At 51.0% G+C, this 20,148-nt stretch overlaps 1 protein-coding gene across 5 annotated transcripts in view; it reads right to left on the bottom strand.

The window, feature by feature from the left end:
- The window catches only part of SHANK3 (SH3 and multiple ankyrin repeat domains 3), a 372,706-nt gene that overhangs the window by 84,861 nt on the left and 267,697 nt on the right, over positions 1 to 20,148 (bottom strand). For all 5 annotated transcript variants that reach the window (XM_075506645.1, XM_075506615.1, XM_075506886.1 and 2 more), the window contains exon 15: positions 6,441 to 6,523. In XM_075506645.1, coding sequence (XP_075362760.1) covers positions 6,441 to 6,523 — 83 coding nt within the window. The remainder of the gene's footprint in view (positions 1 to 6,440; positions 6,524 to 20,148) is intronic.

The raw sequence follows: 20,148 nt of genomic DNA, 5'->3' as shown, positions 1-20,148 counted from the left end.
CCCCTCCCGTTGTTCTCTGCCTCCTGTTCAGTTAGCTTAACCTCAGCCTCGTCAGCAGCCCAGCCATCTGCCTACAGCCCCAACACCAACGAAACAAGAAATATTAACGAGAACAACCCACAGTGTTCAGAGCTGGATGTAGTCCTGGCGATGGAGGAGGAGGACTCCGGTACTCCTTACACAACCTGGGAATCCTGACCTCCGCCTCTCGCAGAGCCCGAGCGAAGGCTGAGCGCAGCAGACCAGCCACCACAAAAGCCAGCTTGGGACCAGACCCTCCAAAAATACCGTTTCCAGATCAGAGCTTGCAGGAAAGCTTTAGGTCAGAAGTCTGTAATTCGGTGACAATTCATCTGTAAGTGCCTACCTGGGAAGGAAGTAAAACCTAAAGAGGCTCTCTTATGTAACTGGCAAAGGCAAAACTAAATCAAAAGGTTTGGAATTAAATTACAGAAATTCTCGCTGGTAATGAGGTAAAACTTCCTAACAAGGAGGTCTACTGTTCATTGCAGAAGCTCGTGACACTCGTACCTCTCAAGGAACTATCACGTTAACGCTGCAGCTTTGGTTGTGCCGTTTGATCACTGCGGCTATTTCCTGGTCGTACAAGCCCGCTGCCCGGGCTGCCTCGCACCAGGGACGCCCGCTTCAGCTGCGCCCAGCAGTCAGGAGAAGCCCTGGCAGAGCCAGGTCACCAGGCAGCGCCGGGGTGGCTTTGACAGCCCCCTCAGCACCACGGCTCCGAGGGCGAAGGCCCTGCGGCACCCCAGTCCTGCCCTTTGGCACAGGGGTGCCGACGGCCCCCAGAAGCCAAGGGGAGGGTCCCAAGAAGCCTTGGCTCTGCCTCTGCCGTGCCGCCGCTGCCGGGCAGACAGCGGCATCCCAAAGGGACGCCCATGCCACGAAGCTGGTTCGGTGGTACCTGCCACGGCCAGAAGCGTGCCCAGAGCTGGGAGCTCTCTCTTCCCCCGCCCCTCTGTGCTGCCTCTTCCCCTGGGCTGCCCATCTTCGTGAGGAGTTGCTCCCCAGGACCTGATACAGTAAACCCCAGCCCCGATTTGGACCCTTGCAGCACCACAGTTGATGGCATTTCAAGATGCAGCCTTCCTGGGACTCCCTGCGAATACTGCCTGTCTTGGACAAGTTACTTTTATTACTAAGCAAGCTTAGCAGCGAAAAATACTACAAGTTAATTCAAGCAGAGCAAATTGTTAAGATCCCAGTTACTTCACCGGAAACATATTTACAGAGTGAAAAATAAAATCATAAAATGGGATTCTACATTATATCGACTGCAGAATACTGTAGCTGCCTTGGTACTTCTCACCTGAAGCCCTGAAGGCATGTCTCAGTCTCAAGGCTCGGGCAGGAAGCCGCACACCGCTGTTCTGACACCCAAACAGAGCACTGGAGCAGCAGGGCCCTGTTGCAGCTGGGTGGCCAACAGATAACAGGCACTAATGGAGTACGTGCACTTGGGGGCAGGGAGAGAAGGGGTGCTACGGCCGTTATTTAAGATCAGCTTTTGAGTTTTACAATTTCTAAGGCTACTATAAAATGCGTCATAAGTAGCATTTGCCATATCTAGGCTCTACTGGGCCTTGTTTCTAGTTTTCCATTAGATCTCCGTAATGAAGACACCACCCTTAACAACACAGATGACAGACGGGGTTTGATGTGCTGTCTGAACATCTCCTGTCCCAATTGCTGTCCATCCTGAGGGTCACGAAGTGTCACAGCACTCCTCTGCAGAAGAGCCAACTTCTGAAAACGATCAGTGAGCTCTTCCATTTCCATGAAACTTTATGATACCAGTACTGCATCCCAAAACTCGTTAGAGGGCTCGAGGGCAACCTCCCCTCTGCAGCAGACCAACAGCAAGATCCTCAAGCTCTGACTACTTGCCTCACGGTAGTCCTCCTCGTGCCCCCAGGGCTGTGCAGGGCAGGAGCTGTGGCTGTCAGGGACCCCCGTCGGGCCAATGAGACCCAGCACCAGGCACTTCACAGCACCAAAACCCAGCCTGCAGAGGCTTCTGAGCCTGAGGTCTTCACACCAAGTGCTGACAGGAAACAAAACTAAAACTCCCTCAAATGAGCCGCTGATCGCTACAGATCCTGGCAAGTTCTGCGCTTGGGTGGCTGGGTCACTGAATTCACCCAAGGACACTGGTTTCAGTAACTGCAATACCAGTTGCTCTGACTGGTCTTTACACAAAGAGACGCAAACACAAACATCTGATGCTGAAGATCAAAATTTAACCTTCCTGCGGAGAAAACGCAGTAAAAACAAGTGGGAGTTTGTGAAGCGAGCGGAGGACATCCACGCAGAGATCCTCCCTAAGCTGAGCCCTGAGCTCTCTGCGCTTTCCCCCGCAGAGCCCGTGCGGCCAGAACTCGGTCTCGACTGTGGGACCGAGCCACTGGTGAACGGCACGCGTGCATCGCTGGAGGGGACACCCGGCCTGCCGTGCATGAGCTGCCCCGCGGCCAGGCGCAGGCAAAGGGGCGTCGCGATGGCTGCACGGGCTTCCAGGCGCAGGACTGGAAGCTGCGTCGGCACAGTGCCCAATCTTCCTGCGAAGTTGAACATAACAAGACGCTCCCAGGGAGTGCTCCGGAGTGACCGCGGGGCTGGGGACAGCAATGGCTCCCCTGGGGCCCCACTGCGGCCCAGCCGGGAGGGACGGGGCTGGGGTACAGACCGACCCTCCCCGTCAGCGACTCCCACGGATTGGCACTTTGGTCACGAGCTGTGACCTGCTGGTTTTACAAGCGGTCCTTAATGGTCCGGCTCAAATGCAAGGACCGACACCGGACACAGGAGGGGCACGGAGGGGCAGAGAGGCCATGGCAGGCAGAGGAGAGCAGGAGGGCCCGGTGCTGCGGGGAGGCCGTGGCGGGCAGAGGAGAGCAGGAGAGTTTGGGGCCGGGGGGACCATGGTGTGCAGAGGAGAGCAGGAGAGTTTGGGGCCGGGGGGACCATGGTGTGCAGAGGAGAGCAGGAGAGTTTGGGGCCGGGGGGGGCATGGTGTGCAGAGGAGAACAGGAGAGTTTGGGGCCGGGGGGGGCATGGTGTGCAGAGGAGAACAGGAGAGTTTGGGGCTGGGGGGGGCATGGTGTGCAGAGGAGAACAGGAGAGTTTGGGGCTGGGGGGGGCATGGTGTGCAGACGAACACCAGGAGGGCCCCGGGCTGCGGGGAGGCCATGGTGCCGGGGCAGGCAGAGTGACAAGGGCACTGGCTCCACGGAGCAGCGAGAGCAGGGAGGTGTGGGGAGCCGGGCAGAAACCTGGAAAGCAGCTCTGCGTTCTGCATCAAGGCAGGTGCACGTGGTAAAGCAGGTGAAGAGCTTGCTTGGCTGGAGAACCGGGGGGTGGGTGGGGGGAATAAAAAATTGACAACATTTTGGAAAGAAGCAGGAGCAAACCAAGCCCCACAGTGGATCAGCACAGCATCGTCTCCCCAACAGCGTACAGGATCAGCTGCTTCAGGAGATACGCAAATGACGGGAAGCAATCATCTCGGGTAACTTTGTGAATAACCTGCCCTGCCTGGCAGCTTCTCCCCAAACTAAGCAGAGAAAAGAGAGCTCACACCCTGAAGCAAGGACTTAGAGCCATCTCCTTTTCTTTTTTCAATCCATCATTTGTATTATCGGCACTATCCTTGCTATTCATATTATCTACTCCCTTCCTAGAGAGTAAATTCCCAAGTCAGGGACTGCGCGTCCCTCTACCGCTTCCACAGAACCCACCATAACCAGATGCCAATGAGCATTAACTGCCCAGGAACAATATTCCTCTGCCCAGGGAACTGGTAGCAGGGATGTGCCGAGAGCATGTGAGGTGCAGTCACTGTATCAGCTGTAACAACCACTGTTTACAGGGATGGCCCCAGGGAAGTATGTATGAATATTTTATGAACCATATTACTAAATAGATAGTGCCTGATCGGTGGTCAGGTTAGCCAGGAAGAGGGAGGTTGCTCTAGTCCCGGCACAGACGACTGGTTGAGTTCAGGATATTACAAGCCAAGAAATACCATCTTTCAGCATTTTGAGCACAGGTCTACCATTCGTGTACGTGCAAGGTAGGGATGGTCTCTCTGGGCCAAGAAATGAAGAAGTGAATCCACCTGCTCATCACCCGCTGTCAGCGCTGAGTGAAGGGGCTGCTGCACCCCTTCCCATCTGCTCCACGTGATTCTCTAAGGCAATGGCTGCAGGCAAGTCCCGTGTCCGAAAGCTGCAGCTTGTCTCCTGCAGGGACCGGGATAAAATAACCTTTGTCCAAATGCTCAGTTGGCTTGACTGGGACATCACTTCTCCTGGTACTGGCCAGAGGTGGAGACGGGACGGACTGGGAAGGACTGGCTCTCCAGGGTGGTGGACAGTGTCCTCTGCCTGGCGTGCAGCTCACATGCACAGGCAAATTTGGGCTTGGGAAGGAATCAACCCTCAGCAAGACTGGTAGAAGCCATGCAAGACTTTCACCATCCTCTGCAGCACAAAGTGCAGTTTTCTCTGAGGATCATCCCGCTTAGTCTCACTTAATAACCAGCTCCTTCCCTCTGCAGGGACTTTGCTGATGCTCTGGTCCCTGCTGTTTTCAGACCCCTTCTCTGGTTCACCCCACAAGGCCTGAAGTGTTTGGCACGGAGTATCTAAATGAAGCGTGAGCGGTGCTGACACCGATGGGGCCTTGACAGAGAGTCTCAGCGCTCCTTCCAGCTTAAACCCCACGGCAGCACGAAGCACCAGGCTGAGTGGCTGGGAAATACGGGGGTGACTCAGAGCCACCGCATTCACCTCTCAGTCAAGAGGACGCTGCTCCCCAAGAGGCACCAGCAGACTCACCAGCACCCGTCCCAGATGGCAGCACGACGGACCATGCCCACCCTGCGAGGGCTCCCAAGCCACGACCCTCTGCAGCCACACGCGGCTCAGTGCCCCCTGCAGCAATGCCAGGCTGCAAATCCGTAAGCCAGACCCAAGTCCCACACAGCCTCACGCCCACTGTTTAATCCGCTCCAAGTCCTCTCTCTCAGCCTCAGCAGACAAAGGAAAATACAGAGCCTACAAACGTTAGGAGGGCAAACAAGAAAAAAGAAAGAAAAAAGGAAACAGGACAAAATTTATCCCATTTTTCCTAACACAATAGCTGCAAGTCTGATCTGGCAAAAAAATGGATGCCATTTTGAGCCCTGAAGTTTCACTTCACGTTACACAGACCGATGTGAGCAGCACACGGACAGACACGTATGTCACATATATAGGGAAGGGGAGAGAGAGGGGAGGAAGAGACAGCAACCATATTCCGACAGGAACGCAAACACACCCACTGGCACACAGAGCCCTTTCGCGATACGGACAGAACAAAGACAATTCAGGAATCCCCACAGAAAATCACACCCAAGATCAAAGCCCAAATCACAACGATCTTCCCCCACGCTGAGGTCCAGGAGAGGAGCAGCAGTACCACATGAGCTGGCAACCACTGCTTTAAGCTTTCCCTCCTGCATCCTGCACCCTACATGCAAGGAAGGGACAGAAGCATGCACGGCTGTGCCTCTGCTTTCAGCAGCTGCATTTCTGAGACCTCCCCGCCTCTCCCCAGCCTTCAGCCTGGCACTGCTGGAGAGAGGACGCTCCAGCTGGAGGGGGACCTGCCTCCCGAGCACAGGGGCTGAAGCCCGTTTCCTATGTGAATATGAGCACCTTCGTTACCAGTCCCCAAGGGACTCTTTTTTTGTAGCAAAAAGGTCGGTTTCTGGCAAGAGGAGCCACAGTAACAACCCGGTCCAAGGTACCGGCTGCACGAGCACAGGTGCTCCAGGGCTGTGCAGGGGACGCGTGCCCCAGGCACGAGCAGAGGCTGTCTGGCGGCACAGGGTCGAAGGTATGGTGGCAGCCGCAGGACAGACATCTACTGCTTTGCCCTCATGCTGGGGCTGAACCCCCACACAGCCAGGGCTCCAGGAGGAGGACCCCCAACTCTACATAGCCGAAGTATAGTGAAATACTTCAAGCATTAAAAAAAAAAAAGCCACGGAGGACACAGGCCCTGCCCCACGGGTCTTACACCTGCACCTGAAACAGAGCACATGCACTTTATACGCCCAGTAAATAGGCAGAAGTGAAAACTCCTACAAATGCAAAGCTACGAATACCAGCATCTGTACCAGAGCAACACCCCAGAATGTGCGAGAGATGCACGTTTGCCATGAATGGCCGTTTCTGTACAATGCGTGTAACCAGAGATAAGCTGCTCTCATGCTGCCTAGCCGTCGGAGAAGAAGAGTCCCCTAAGAGACCCCGAGGCACAGGGGCTCGCGGGCTGCTCGGTGCAGCCAGGGAAACGGGGTCCTGAGCACCAGCCACAGCGAGGAGAAGGAGCTTTCCCTCCCAGCCCCAGGACCGAGCGAAAGAAGCAGCCCTTACCTTTGGCCCCTCGCAACACAAACCCGAATCCCTCATGCTCCCTCTTCTGCAGCACGGCCGTCTTCTCCTCAATGATGTAGTCACTGGGCAGGAAAGAGCACAAGAGAATGATGCTAGGGTTAGATTTCAGCACCATGCTGCCAGGCGGAGGTGGCCTTTGTGCCTGTGACAAGGAGACCTCTTCTCATCGACCGTTTCATCTCAGCAAGGAGTTGGGCACAATCTGCTTCCCTCCCTCCCTCGCCCAAAGTCAGAACAAAAAGACGAAAGCTACTTTCCCTCAACGTGTAGGTGGAGGAAAGCCCCGGCTGCCTGGATCACCCTTCTGCCCACCGGTCCCCTTCTCAGTCACCTGCATACGCATGCAGGGAGCTTACTGATCCCACTTTGGGCTTCCCTTTAAATGATGCCCTTAGCATATAACTGAAGAGTGGAGCGCCTGAGCAGAGGAGGTGCGGGGGGAGGCAGGCAGCCATCCATCAGGGAAGCAGCTCTCTGAGACTTTCCGGTTGCCTCTCGTATGAAAAAATTAGATGCTTGACAAAAGGAGAGGTGCCTCTTTGGTAAGTTCCCCGGGAGGGAGAACAGCAGAGTTTATATCCTCATCCCGGCGCTCTGATCTTCTCTTAAAATCCCCCCCTGCGTTGCTAAGTAACCGTCTGTCATTAGCAGAGGGGGGATGCATGGCATTGTCCTAGTTTAACAAAGCTGCTCTCCCTGCCCTCCGCCGCGGCCAGACGAGAAGAACGGGGAAAAATCCAGCGGAGGAGAGAGAGGAACGGCCACGCAGCTCTGCGCGGACCCCGGCCGCCAGCGACCCTTCCAACAAACCACCTCTACGCGCGCCGGGAGGGGCGGGGGGCGGCGGGGAGGGGAGACGGGAGAGGGATTCTCTCAGCAAACGGGAGCTTAAATGCAGCCCTGCAAATCCCTCCCAGCAGAGCCGCATGTCTGACATCAGAGTGGAATTAATCAGGGACCTCGGTCCTTCTCGGCGGCGCGGGAAGGAGCTTTGCACACCAAGCCAAAAGCGAGCGAGGCAGCAATGGCCCAGGCCGGCCCCAGACCGGGGCACGTGCAGCCAGCGATGGGGTCTGCCCGGCGCGCAGCAGCGGGGAACAAAGACCGCGCACCACCGCACTGCACAGAAACGCGCTGCCAAGGAGCAGGTACGGCGGCGGGCGCGCAGGAGGCGCGCTCGCAGGAGGGAGGAGACGGCCGTAGACAGGCGCTGGCACAGAGCAGGCTGGGTTTGCACACTGCGGTATGAGGTGCCCCAACATGCGCGGTACTGCCGCTGCAGGCAGGCACACGCCCCACCGGCACACGCGTCCCGCACCACGCCACGCCGAGGCTGCCGCCTCCTGCCCCTTGCTGCAGGGAAGGGGTCGCTGCCGGGGCTCAGGCTGCACCCCGCGTCACCCGCCGGGACCCCGCCGAACGCAGCGGGGTCGGGGGGGGGTGTGTGTGTGTTTCTGGATGGAAGGCGATGGGCTCACAGTGCTGCCGCGTGGACTGGGTTGGGAGCCCACATTTTCGTGTGTACTTTCTAGGAGCCATGGACTGCGACCGACAAGCACCGGGACAGGACACACCTCTCTGCATCCTGTCCCTCTGTAGCCTCATCTGCCAGGGCTGGCTTTACAGGCATCACAATCCCTTTTTGGGTAGGTAGTTCTGTGATTCTGCCATGAACACCACAATAGTATCTAGCTCCTAGCAAGATGGGTAGAAATATTGTTTCCCAGACCAAGGGAAGGCGATCACAAAAGTCAATACATGCAACGGCTGCAGGTACCAAGGCACTCCAGTAAGACGTGCAGCAGGCATCGTCCACAGAAGCTAACACGAGACACAAGCCCGAGTTCCTTGGACGTCCCTGGGAGTTCACTTTGCACTATAATTTTGAACATGCTTAGGCACTATCCCCGAAAAGATAGGGTATCTATAAAAGCAGTGACTTCATGCAACAAAGTACCTACACACGGATACACTTCAACAAAACTATGTCAACCGCTTTAAGGGAGGCGGCTACTGTCATACAGCCATCCCTTTATGTCACATTTTCAACACATTGCCTGTCTTTCAAAAGCAGAGCTGGTTATGCATATGCTCCTCAATATGCGTAAAACTCTCCCCACTACAACGAAATCCTCTCTTCCAAGTGTAGAGTGTCTACTGGAAACAGATTCATGGCCACCATGCCCAGAAGAGGTCATTACGGTAACATAATCCTCCTGTCCACGTAACAAGAGCCAGACAACCTCAAACTGTTATTCCTGTATCGAAGCAGTTGCGGATGCCCCATCCCTGGCAGCGTTCAAGGTCAGGTTGGACGGGGCTTTGAGCAACCTGATCTAGTGAAAGATGTCCCTGCCCATGGCAGGGGCCTTGGACTAGATGGTCTTTGAAGGTCCCTTCCAACCCAAACCATCCTGTGATTCTGCGATAAGCCTTTATCTTCTGTTTGAACTATGACTTACCACATAGGAGGAGAGCTAGACCTAACACATTTCCCATCCACAGGAATATCCCCCCTTTCCATATGACATGTCAATCCCTTGTAGATGACCTGTGCCAGATCTTAACCCCATACCAAGAGCAAATTCTGCCACCTCTACAAGAATGTGTTTGTGCATGTGTATATGCAAGAGAAAGAGAGAGAAGGAAAGGGAAAGAAATGTTTATGTATAAAATCATGATTTCTGTTTACCTGGTGGTGGGCTGAAGTGCCCAATTAGTCCTGCTGTGATTGCTTTGTCAATGAGAAAGTGAGGAATCCATGATGAAAGAAAATTCTGTACCTCTAATTCTTCCCATAGGACCTCTGTGGTTGTTTCATCCACATGATAAACTGAAGAAACCCGTGACAAAACTGCTTGTACTCTGTATAGGTACAATTTCACCCAGCCTCCCCCACCAATCCTCATCTGCCAAGATTTCCTGCAATAATGTAAGCCTTTAAATAAGTTCAAACTGCTGCTGCTCTTACCCAAAGTTATTCTGCACAAAGAATATTTGATTCTTTCTGCCACCTCTGAATTATTCTTCCTCCTACAAATAAACTGGCAAGAAGTACCTTAATTCAAAAACCTAAACTTGTCAGAAACAATAGGAAAAATCCCCAACACACTACTTTCTGTCCCTGAACACTCCAAAAGTACATATGTAGAGCTACCTGTGGGATTTTTAGCAATGTTGGACGTTTATTTGTTTTAGCTCACCCTCTTCCACTGTGTCGTCCACAGCGGGATTTATGAATTTAGACTTGCAAGAGGGATCTTGCAAGAGCACTCCCAGTTTAAGTCCCCCCAGGACCTGCAAACCCTTTGCCCATTGCCACCTAGCTCTACAGGCACCTAAAACTCCTCAGGTTCGTAACTGACTACAGTAAGATCCATTGGACACCTTCACATTCGGATATAACCACACTAATTAGTTCTATAGACAGATCTATATAAAAAGCGAAATAAAAAGTCCCTACATTTTTGTGAACTAGAATTGTGGGGGAGTAGAGAGACACCCGAGATGCCACTGATTGGCACTGCTGGAGTTCCGAGGGCTGGAAAAAGCAATAAAAAACAGCCTGGAGAAGGAGATGAAGCAGTGTAATCCAAGACCTGTGACAGTGTGATACCGAAAAAATAACCTGAATTAGTCATTTTAAAATTTTTGTCTAAATAAAAATAGGAACTTTCAAAAAATAAGATGTAGTAGGGAGTTATTTTAAGGTGTCAGAGAAAGATTAAGCAAAATAATGATTTAATACTCTTGTGACATAAACGTTTAAATAAAGTTATGACACCCAATGGAAAACAGCACCTCAAGTTCACTGCCAGATTCCTGTGCCCTACATTTAACTGGTAAATGAATAAATAGACGAGCTAATGCAACGATACAGAGCCACCAGAGCACGGCTCTTCAGAGCTGCTCCTCAAGACGACACAAGGTCTACCGGGCTGTCTCGTTTCTGCAGGGTTGGCTGTCAGACCTTCTGCTGGTTTGTCTTTTGTTGAAACCAAATTAGACAGTTAATGCACATGACGCTTGACTAGGGCAAATTATTTTAGTAACTTTGTGACTGTTTAGAGGGACAAACGCAATAGAGCTATCAAATGAACAATTAAAAAAAATAGCATGGTTATGGCTGTACTAAATAGCAACAGTTAACTCCTGGTAATACCATAACAGCAAAGATTAGCTCTGACCCTAAAGCAAAAACCCAAGAACTAGAGTTTTTTTCAACCGCCTGGGCCTGGTGAAATTCACTGAAAGTGCCTAGGCAGCCCGCGGAAAGCATCTGACATCTGTGATGGGTTGTCTCTGAGAGCTTGCACGGGATGCACGACACGCCAGAGCATCTGAAAAAGGGATGAAGCTCATGTTTAAAAACAGGCAGTAGAAAGATCAAAGGAAGTATAAAATGAAGCAACTCATCTTTAATTCCCAGGAAAATCCTCTAACAAACAACACAACAGTTTAAGAAAACATCTAGAAGAAAAGGGTGACAAATACCAGGCGGCATGGATTTGAAAGAACTGATTGTGCTAAATGAACCTAATTTCTGTTTGAACATAATAGGTCTCATGAACATGGGAAAGGCAGTTCGGTGATATGTGTCTTGATGTCAGTTAAGCATTTTGAATGGTCTCACAAGGCATTCTCATAAAAACCAAGGGGAACATAAATGACTGCAAGGTGAGTAAATAGCTGGTTTGACACCTTTTTCACTGTTGCACTGGAAGGATGTAGCAAGTGGGATTTCACAGGGGTCTGTCTTGGGACAAGCTCAATGTTTTCACCAATGACTAGGATGTAACAGAGAGAACTTAATAAATTTGCAGAAGATCCCTTCTGAGAGGGCAGCAGCATGTTGGAAGAGAGGACTTGGGTTCACATGCTACCATCACTGGAGAAATGGTCAGAAAAACACCAGAGGGAAAAGGAAAAGTGCAAGGTACTACAGTCAGGAGCTATGAAAAGAAAAACAGAAGACGGAGGAGGACTGGCTGGGCAGCCAGCTGGCAGGAAAGGCCATGACTACCATCCTGGACTCATAAGCATCAGCAGCAGTGTCACACTTCTGTGAAAAAAGGATGACGGACTGCCTGGAGGTATATAAACAGGAGTGCTGTCTAAGACCTGAAATAATCCTGCTGCCCTACGCCATGCTGCAGTAGCCCTGGGAGTCATCTAGTTAAACGTGGGCATATATAAAACAAGCACCTACAGTGAGCAAGTCGCTCTGGGCTCCTTTTAGACTCAATGGAGAGCTATTCAGTGAAGTCAATGGAGCTGTGATTCATCCCATGCTAAAATGACCGCCTACATTTTGTCAAATGAATGGCACCCCTGGCTCCACTGACTGCACACATCTGTATCGACTCCCAGGGTGAGCCAGGGCGATGAGCTCAGACACCTACATGGTAGACACCTACAATGAAGTGACATGAATCACGTTGCTAAAGTTAGGTAACACTCAAGTTGTCCGGTTCTTAGCACCACTTGCAGAAGGATGCGGGTCAAGAGGAGAGAGTCCCGAGGAGGACACCTGGAAGATAAAAGGCCCAGCAGGAGAGACCCGGCTTGACTGATTGGCTTGATTATTCCCATGAGAAAATGCTTAAAAGGTGTCACACAACTTCTCAGTAGTAATATTTCTGAAGCATGGGAATGGGGTGGTGATGGAAGGCCACTTACTGGGAACTTCTAGATAAATTTCCCTCAAGAAAAATTTAAGTTCAGCGGAAGCTGATGTTGGTGGAGGCATGGACCGTTTCAGGCCTCTCCCAGCAGAAATCTCACTCACATACTGTGGTGTTCCACAGCCCCAGCCAGGCAGCGCGAGGAGTTTAATTCTGCTCGGCTACCTTGTGCAGAAAGCACCCCCCACAACAGAAGGATGATTTATAGTAATAGTAAATAAGTGGGGCACAGACCATGCTCTGGCCCCAAGAGCATGCGGTACAGCCCGAGTGTTTATGGATGAACTTTCTTCTCTCCCCCAAAAAATCAAAGCCGTAAGACAGGGTAGCTCTTTCCAAACTGCATTCTAGAAATTGCCCCTGGCTAGGGCTGGCCTTGCGCGATGGCTGGGCTTGTCCAGGAGAGTGCGAGTTGGCCCGGATCAGGTTTATCCCATGGAGTAAGCTCGCAATGAAACAGCATGGATGATAACGAGACGGTACGCACGTCTCCTTCCTACCCCTATCTCATTTCACAGAGCAGACGAAGCTTTAGGGAGAGAGATCACGGATCACCCTTGGATGTATATACCAAACAGTTCAGCTTCTAGCAGAAATCAAGAGGGAACACGCATGTCCCGAAGGTTTGGGATCAGCTGGGCACATCACAAGTGAATGGTTTGCTGAGCACAGCATCCCTCGCAGCGATGGAGCCTGGAGACACCGACCCAGACCCGCGCACTCTGCAGAGGCTGTTGTCACACAGCCCTGCTCTTCTGCAGCGCGGATGCTAGCCAAAGCGCAACACAGCTGTATTTCTTGGCTCTGTTTGAATACGAGAGAAAAAGAATGACCACAGCGGGCCAGATCAGGTGTCTCGTCTCGAGCATCTACTGACAGCAGCAGCCTGGAGAAGAGGAAAGGAGCAGGTCTGAAGTGCACTACCGCTGTCCCGAAAGAGCTCCCAGCCCAGAGACTGGCAGCCAGGGGACCTCAGCAACAACATCAGAAGCGAAACTGGGAAAAGCCCTATCCCGAATGGAAAAATAAACCACTTAAATCTCCACTGTAGATGAGGAAATCTCTGGGAACGCAGGCGACAGTGGTGCTTCTATATCGAAAGCAAAGGACAGCGGGAAACGGAGAGGGGGCTAGAAAGGAGCCTATTTATGCTCCTCACTGGTCCTGAAGCACTGATTATCATCAGTAAGATTTTCTGTTTAATTCAGTCAGGAGGCAGCTCATCAAGGCACTGATTATGAACTACGTCAAAAGCAAACTGACAGATGAAAAGCAACTCTAACTCCAGCAGAAACCATCTTCCAGCCACACACACACACACACACGATTTGAAAGTGCAGCAAGCCCCCAGGAAGGATGTGTGGTTTGAGATCACGTTCCCTCCAGCACTGGTCAAACGCGCTTCAGACACCAGTTAAAAACCCAAAGCCAGCGCGGCTCAGCCCCAGACGAAATGTGGGCTGTGAGTGCCAGAGAAACTCTGAAGATCAGATACTGCAGAAGGTGAGGAAGACCATTAGCGAAAGGCACTGAAAAGCAGCATCTTCCCCATTCAAACACGGACGGTTCTCACAGAAAATGTTCAGCGCTGGATTCATTTCATTTAAACATACCAAGCTGGTAACTTCCAGGGCATTAACCAAAACATTAAAATAAGACAGCTCATTAAGGGAACAAGAAGTCGAAGAAAGTCCGAGAGATGTCCTGCCTGGACTCCAAACTAGCAGTGATACCGAGGAAGCTGTTAGGACCTTGCTGTGAATGCCAAAAAGCAGTCAAGTCGAGGAAAAGATGCCATCGCAGAGATGCACAAAAGATAAGCCCCTGGAATAATCAGGCTTATATTGATACTGGCAGGAGGAAGCTATTTGTCCTGGATTTCTGTCCTCACTTGCCAGAAGAGGCACTGCAGCCGAATAGGTGATGCTATCCAGCTCCTTCTCCCTGGATATGCTCTCCACCAGACAGGCTGAACCTGGCACCGACAGTGACAATGGACTGCAGACCAGCAAGCGTGGTCTCAGTCTGCAGAGAGCGGAGTTCAGGTCCACCAGTCACAGCCTCCCGTTATCACTTCTTCAGCAAATGGTGCAAAATGGTGTCTACTAAAAAAGGAGGCAAAGGCAGCCTCTGATCCACGCTTAGCGCTGCCAAATTACTGATGTCACCTGTGGGAATTCTGCTCCACAGAAACAGCATTGTTCAAAGCTGACGTCGGAGCCATTTGGCTGCGCAGATGCACAGAGACAGATAAGGTAACACGCAGCAGCATCTCAAATCTTAGCATGTCTCACTAGCTCACGAAATTCATATTGCATACATTTAAAGAGGAAAATGGTCACAAACAGAGGGATGTCAGAGGAGCTAGTCCCACCGCTGCCTTCAGTTATCACATGCACTGGGAAAGGACAGATGACACCTAAAATCTCCCTTTGCCTGAACGAAAGGAGATTAAAGAACATTATGTCTGCCTCTTGCTCAATACACACTCGGGAAAGAACAATGCATATTTCTATAAATAATAAAAACAAGTCCTAGAAAATCCAAATTCTACAATGTGGATTTATTCCATCCTCAGAAAAGGAGACAGATGGAGACCATTTAAGGGCACTGTGCTGGAGACACAGTACAAATACATGCCACAGATTGAGAAAGAACAGAAAGAAGCTGGCATGGCTAAACAGACGGGAAATGGAGGTTATTAAAACCAAGAAGACATCCTTCATAAAGCTGAAACCATATCCAAATGAGGAACATGGAAAGGATCGTAATCCCTTGCAGGTTAAATGTAAAAACACAGTATGACAGGCCAAATATGAATCTGTGGAACAATTTGCAAAAGACTTCAAACCCAATACTAAATCAGTTTTCAAGTGCATACAGAGCAGGAAGCCTACCAGAGCATCTTTGGGGTCAGATGATCGTGGTGTCAAAGCAGCACCCAGAGAAGGTAAGGCCGTAACAGAGAAACTAAATACGATTTTTGCTTCCCTGTTGTGGCGAGGTTTCCCCTTCAGAAGCGCAGAGACGTGTAGGCAGACAGGTCCGAAATGGAAGCATCTCTACAAGAGCTTATGGAACAAAAAGGAGAGGCACAAGCCACCAAGACCAGACAGCAGACAGCTAAGCGTCCAGAGGACCTTGTGGGTGGCAGAGCTGTGCCACTCATGGTGCGTAGGCTGCGGTGAGAACCACTGTGGCATCTGGGGCCGGGATGGTGGGCATGCGGCGCCTGTTTTTACAGGGTTGCCAGCAGAGATGGAAGGCGCTGCAGGTCCATCATCCTGATGCCTCCCTGGGCAAGGCTCTAGCAACTGGAACAAGCAGAGAGCCAGCCAACACAGGGATAAATATTACACTTGGGAAAGCTAGCATGGCATTTTAAGTGAAAGTCTTGCCTCATAAACTCCAGTAACGAGTGGTGTCCCTCAAGGGTCCGTACTGGGAACAATACTATTTCATATCTTCATTAACGACACAGTGGGACTGAGTGCACCCTCAGCAAGCTTGCAGATGACACCAAGCTGAGTGGTGCCGTTGATTCACTCGAGGGAAGGGATGCCATCCAGAGGAACCTTGACAGGCCTGAGAAGTGGGCCCATGCAAACCTCGTGAAGTTCAACAAGGCCAAGTGCAAGGTCCTGCACCTGGGTCGGGGCAATCCCCAGTATCGATACAGACTGGAGGATGAATGGATTGAGAGCAGCCCTGCGGAGAAGGACCTGGGGATACTGGTGGATGAAAAATTGGACATAAGCCAGCAATGGGCACTGGCAGCCCGGAAAGCGAATGTATCCTGGGCTGCATCAACAAAAGCGTGGCCAGCAGGTCGAGGGAGGTGCTTCTCCCCCTCTACTCTGCTCTCGGGAGATCCCACCTGCAGTACTGCGTCCAGCTCTGGGATCCCCAGTACAAGACAGACATGGACCTGTTGGAGCGGGTCCAGAGGAGGCCATGGAAATGATCATGAGGCTGGAACACTTCTCCCATGAAGAAAGGCTGAGAGAGTTGGGGTTGTTCAGCCTGGAGAAGAGCAGGCTCCAGGGAGGCCTTATTGTGGCCTTTCAATACTTAAAGGAGGTTTGTAAGAAAGATGGAGAAAGTCTTTTTGCCAAGTCCTATAGTGACAGAAGAAGAGGCAACAGTTTTAAACTGAAAGAGGGTAGGTTTAGATTGGACATAAAGAAGAAATATTTTACACTGAGGGTGGTGAGACACTGGCCCAGGTTGCCCAGAGAAGCTGTGGATGCCCCATCCCTGGCAGTGTTCAAGGCCAGGTTGGACGGGGCTCTGAGCAACCTGGTCTGGTGGAAGGTGTCCCTGCCATGGCAGGGGGGTGGGACTGGATGACCTGTAAAGGTTCCTCCAACCCAAACCATCCTGTGATTCTATGATAAAGCACATACAGATGCAGGTAAGGGAGGTCCCTCCCCACCTCCAGCAATTCTGGGATTCTGTAGACAGTGGGGAAAAACACAACCTACAGCGCTACCGTCAGCCACGTCAGGAAGCACTCTTGGTCCCCAAAACCAACCAGTGCAGAAGGGCTTGTGTCGACATCGGTCGGGCGCTCTCCCTTAGAGTGCAGCACCTGCACCCGTGCTGCCCAGCACTGCCTCGGGGGTCCCCTGGCAACGAACGCACCACATCTTTTTTTAATGTGTTTTTGGTTCAAAATGCTCAAACAACCTGAGGACTGTGCAGCACCCGATGAAGCAGTGTTTCACAACTTGGTGCTAAGCACTACACGAGCACCGCAATGGTGTTTGACGGTACAGGTCCTGCTGAGATTGTACTGGAAGATCATGCAGGGAGGAGACAGCTGAACTCAACAGCCTCTTCAGTAGCACCTTTAGCAAGTGCTTGCTAGAATTAAACATCCCCAGAACCACAACCAGGTTTTGTTCCAGAGATGCAATGGGCCAATGCCAGAGCAGAGCAAGGGCTGAATGGGGACACAGCCAGAGGGAATGAACGATGGGAAAAAAAGCAGAGATCCGAGTTATTTGACAACAAAAACTTAACTGAAGTCTACTTAGATTTCCAAAAGCATTTGACAAGGCCTCTCATTAAAATCTCTTGAGGAATCTAAGAAGCCATGGGATAAAAAGGAAGGTTTTTACATGTGAAATTTGTTAAAAAGTTTAAAATAAAAGTAAATGATTGGATTTCACATCAGAAGAAAGGTCAGCAGCAGAGTCTCACAGGGATCGGTGCCAAGACTTACACTGCTCAACATAGCCCTAGATCATTTATGAGAGAGGAATGAAAGAGCGGTAACAAGGTTTGCTGATAATGCTAAATTATTCGGGATAATAAAGAGGAGGAAAACTGTGAGGAACTGTAGAAAGATCTTAAAATGTAAGACGAAATGTAAGGTGGAGAAAAACTGATGCACATGGGAAAAAATAATTCTCTCCTCATACATAAAATCACAGGCTCTGAGCTGACACTGCTACCAGGATTAAGAACTGGGGGATATGACAGACTTCATGAAGAGTGTCAGCCTAATGTCCTACAATGGCCAGGAACAATGAGCAAAGAAAAGCGAGAGGAACGTTATACCACTGGCACAGCCAAAGTGCCCCCACATCTTAAATGCTTGCAGTAACTGTGATCCTCCCATTATGGAAAAAAATACAATAAAATTGGAAAAAAAGAAAGGTGACATGGACTGTCCAAAGTATGGAAAGATTTTCTGTACAAGGAATGGTGCTGCTTAGTAGCACTTAACCTGGAAGAAACACAACCCAGGGGAAATGGTTCTACCAAATCCTGAGCACTACGGAGGAGCTGATGGTGGTGGCCTGCCTATTGCCTCCTCCAGCACAAGGACTAGGCCACATCAAATGAACCTAGAAGATAATGTTTCAAATAAACTGCAATTTCACATGACATGGGATAAAGCTTCTTCTTGCCACAGGGTATTGTGCTAAAAACTTGCATGGAATCAAGGAGTGACTGGACAAGCTCCTGGAAGAGCAATCCCTTAAGCATTACTGCATACAGGACACACTTTGGATGGAGAATCTCCGACCCACAGGCTGTTGGACAGGGACAGCACATTCTGGGGAAGCATCACCGTGTATATGCCCTGTTCCCATATCCTTCCCTGGTCACCCACGACTGGTCTCTGTCTGAGAAAGGAGAGGTGGACTTCTTGCCTAAGCCAGTACGACCACTCTTACAAAGCTCAGCAAAAGCCCTTCTCAGCTCACAAACTACACGCCTGAGTTGAAGAGAGGCACGTCTGCAGCATGTACACATCGTGATGCTCAAAGTCTTTTCTTCTAGAGAACCCACTTAAGTGTCTGAAAAGAAATGTGGCTCTAAGGAGCCAAACCCACCACACCTATATCGCTTCTGAAAGCTTGCTGGTAGAAACCGCAGGAGCAGCAGGCTGCACAGCAGACACATCTGAACTCCTCGTACAGCCGGAGTCACTCGCCGCACTCTCTGGTTGCTTTGACAATGAATGCAGGAACGTGCAGTTTCTGAATCAACCCCACAAACAGCCCTGATGGCTGGCTGTCCTCAGCCCGTCAGGACCATCACTGACCAGACTGGCTGCCCTGCTTCGTGCTCTGGCACCTGGGACGTTTGAGGTGATTCACATTGATAGCTCTGTTCAGACCCTAACCTGCAACACCGGAAAAAAACTTCACCCATAAACCAAAAGATTAAAGCTCAAAAAGCGCCAAGCATTTAATTGTACCTGATAGGAAGCCTGAGCCTCAGTAGCTGAAGAATGGTTTGAGCACAGTCCTTCACTGACAGCCGGTCCTCAGCCACTGGCTTTTGTCCGTTTTGGTCATTGCTGCATCATCATTGTAAGAATTAAATCAAGGAAACTCAGCGCAAGACCTTCCTGAGGAAGGTGATTTGGACTGTATTTAACTTCTGCTGTAAGGTGACTCTGTCCACTCACATTCCCATAACCACGTACTCAGAACCGCCAAAGCGTGAGCTACCAACTACTCCGATGGAGGTCACTTGTGTGCCAGTACAAGGGACAGTGGCTGTTAAGTTCTCACCGTGTCTCCTGGTTCCCTCCTTTGGCAAAACCAAACTATACTTTGGACAGACCTTTTAGATCCTGTAGCAGTCAACAGTTATTATGACATGATCCTTGTCCTGAATCTTTCTTGCTTGGTCCTTTTCAAACCTAGCAAGGCTGCTGACAACTACCTTTTCTTTCCTCATTTGGGGTATGTAGTGACTAGAGTCTGTCTTCCTGCTGGATCAAAAGGAGGAGGAATGGTACGCGCAGTGTGCGGTGACGTTGTCGCCATCCTCCCGTTATCAGAGTGCAGGTGGTCTGCCGACGAGTCACCTGTGCGGTAGCATTATCAGCACACAGGACTTCGATCTAATCCAGCATCTGCACTGTGGGCAGCCCAGGTCAGCAACAGCCTTCAGTGCCGACTGGTTTTACGGCTGATTGTGCCTGGGGTTGTCAGTACAGGCCACGCCTTTGATCCCTGATCTACTGTCTCTCTTGGTGCCTTCTCAAAGGTCATTTCCACTGACAGTTCAATCATACCACCCTTCGTACTTCTCTTACAAAATCTCCACACCAGGACTCACACGGTGTCTGGGAGTCCCGTCCTCATGGCGGTGACGCCGGCACCTGTCACAGGCTGTGGTACCGGTTATGCCGACCAGCTCCATCTGTGGAGCTGGTCACGCTCGCTTTGATGAAATACTCAGTGCTGGAGGGCAGCAACTCATCCAGGGTCACCAGATGCCAGGTTTTCTTGACACACGCTTGCCTAATGAGCTGATCACCCTCGGGCAACGCTTCGGTCCTGTAATACTGGAAGCTGCTGCACTCCGCAGATAGTCTCCAGCCTTTCTCTTTGAGTTATTTAATGGTGCTGATGGCTATGTGGCCCAAGATATGGGCACTGTTTCTTCAAGTTGCACCGGTTTGCATTAAAGGTAAATGCAGCTCCCTGTGATAGCTGCAATAGGTTCTGACATCACCCTCATGAAGCTCAAAG

The sequence above is a fragment of the Mycteria americana genome, chromosome 1 (genome assembly GCF_035582795.1).
Source record: "Mycteria americana isolate JAX WOST 10 ecotype Jacksonville Zoo and Gardens chromosome 1, USCA_MyAme_1.0, whole genome shotgun sequence".
In the NCBI taxonomy this organism is placed as follows: domain Eukaryota; kingdom Metazoa; phylum Chordata; class Aves; order Ciconiiformes; family Ciconiidae; genus Mycteria; species Mycteria americana.
This window is presented reverse-complemented; position numbering and strand designations above follow the sequence as displayed.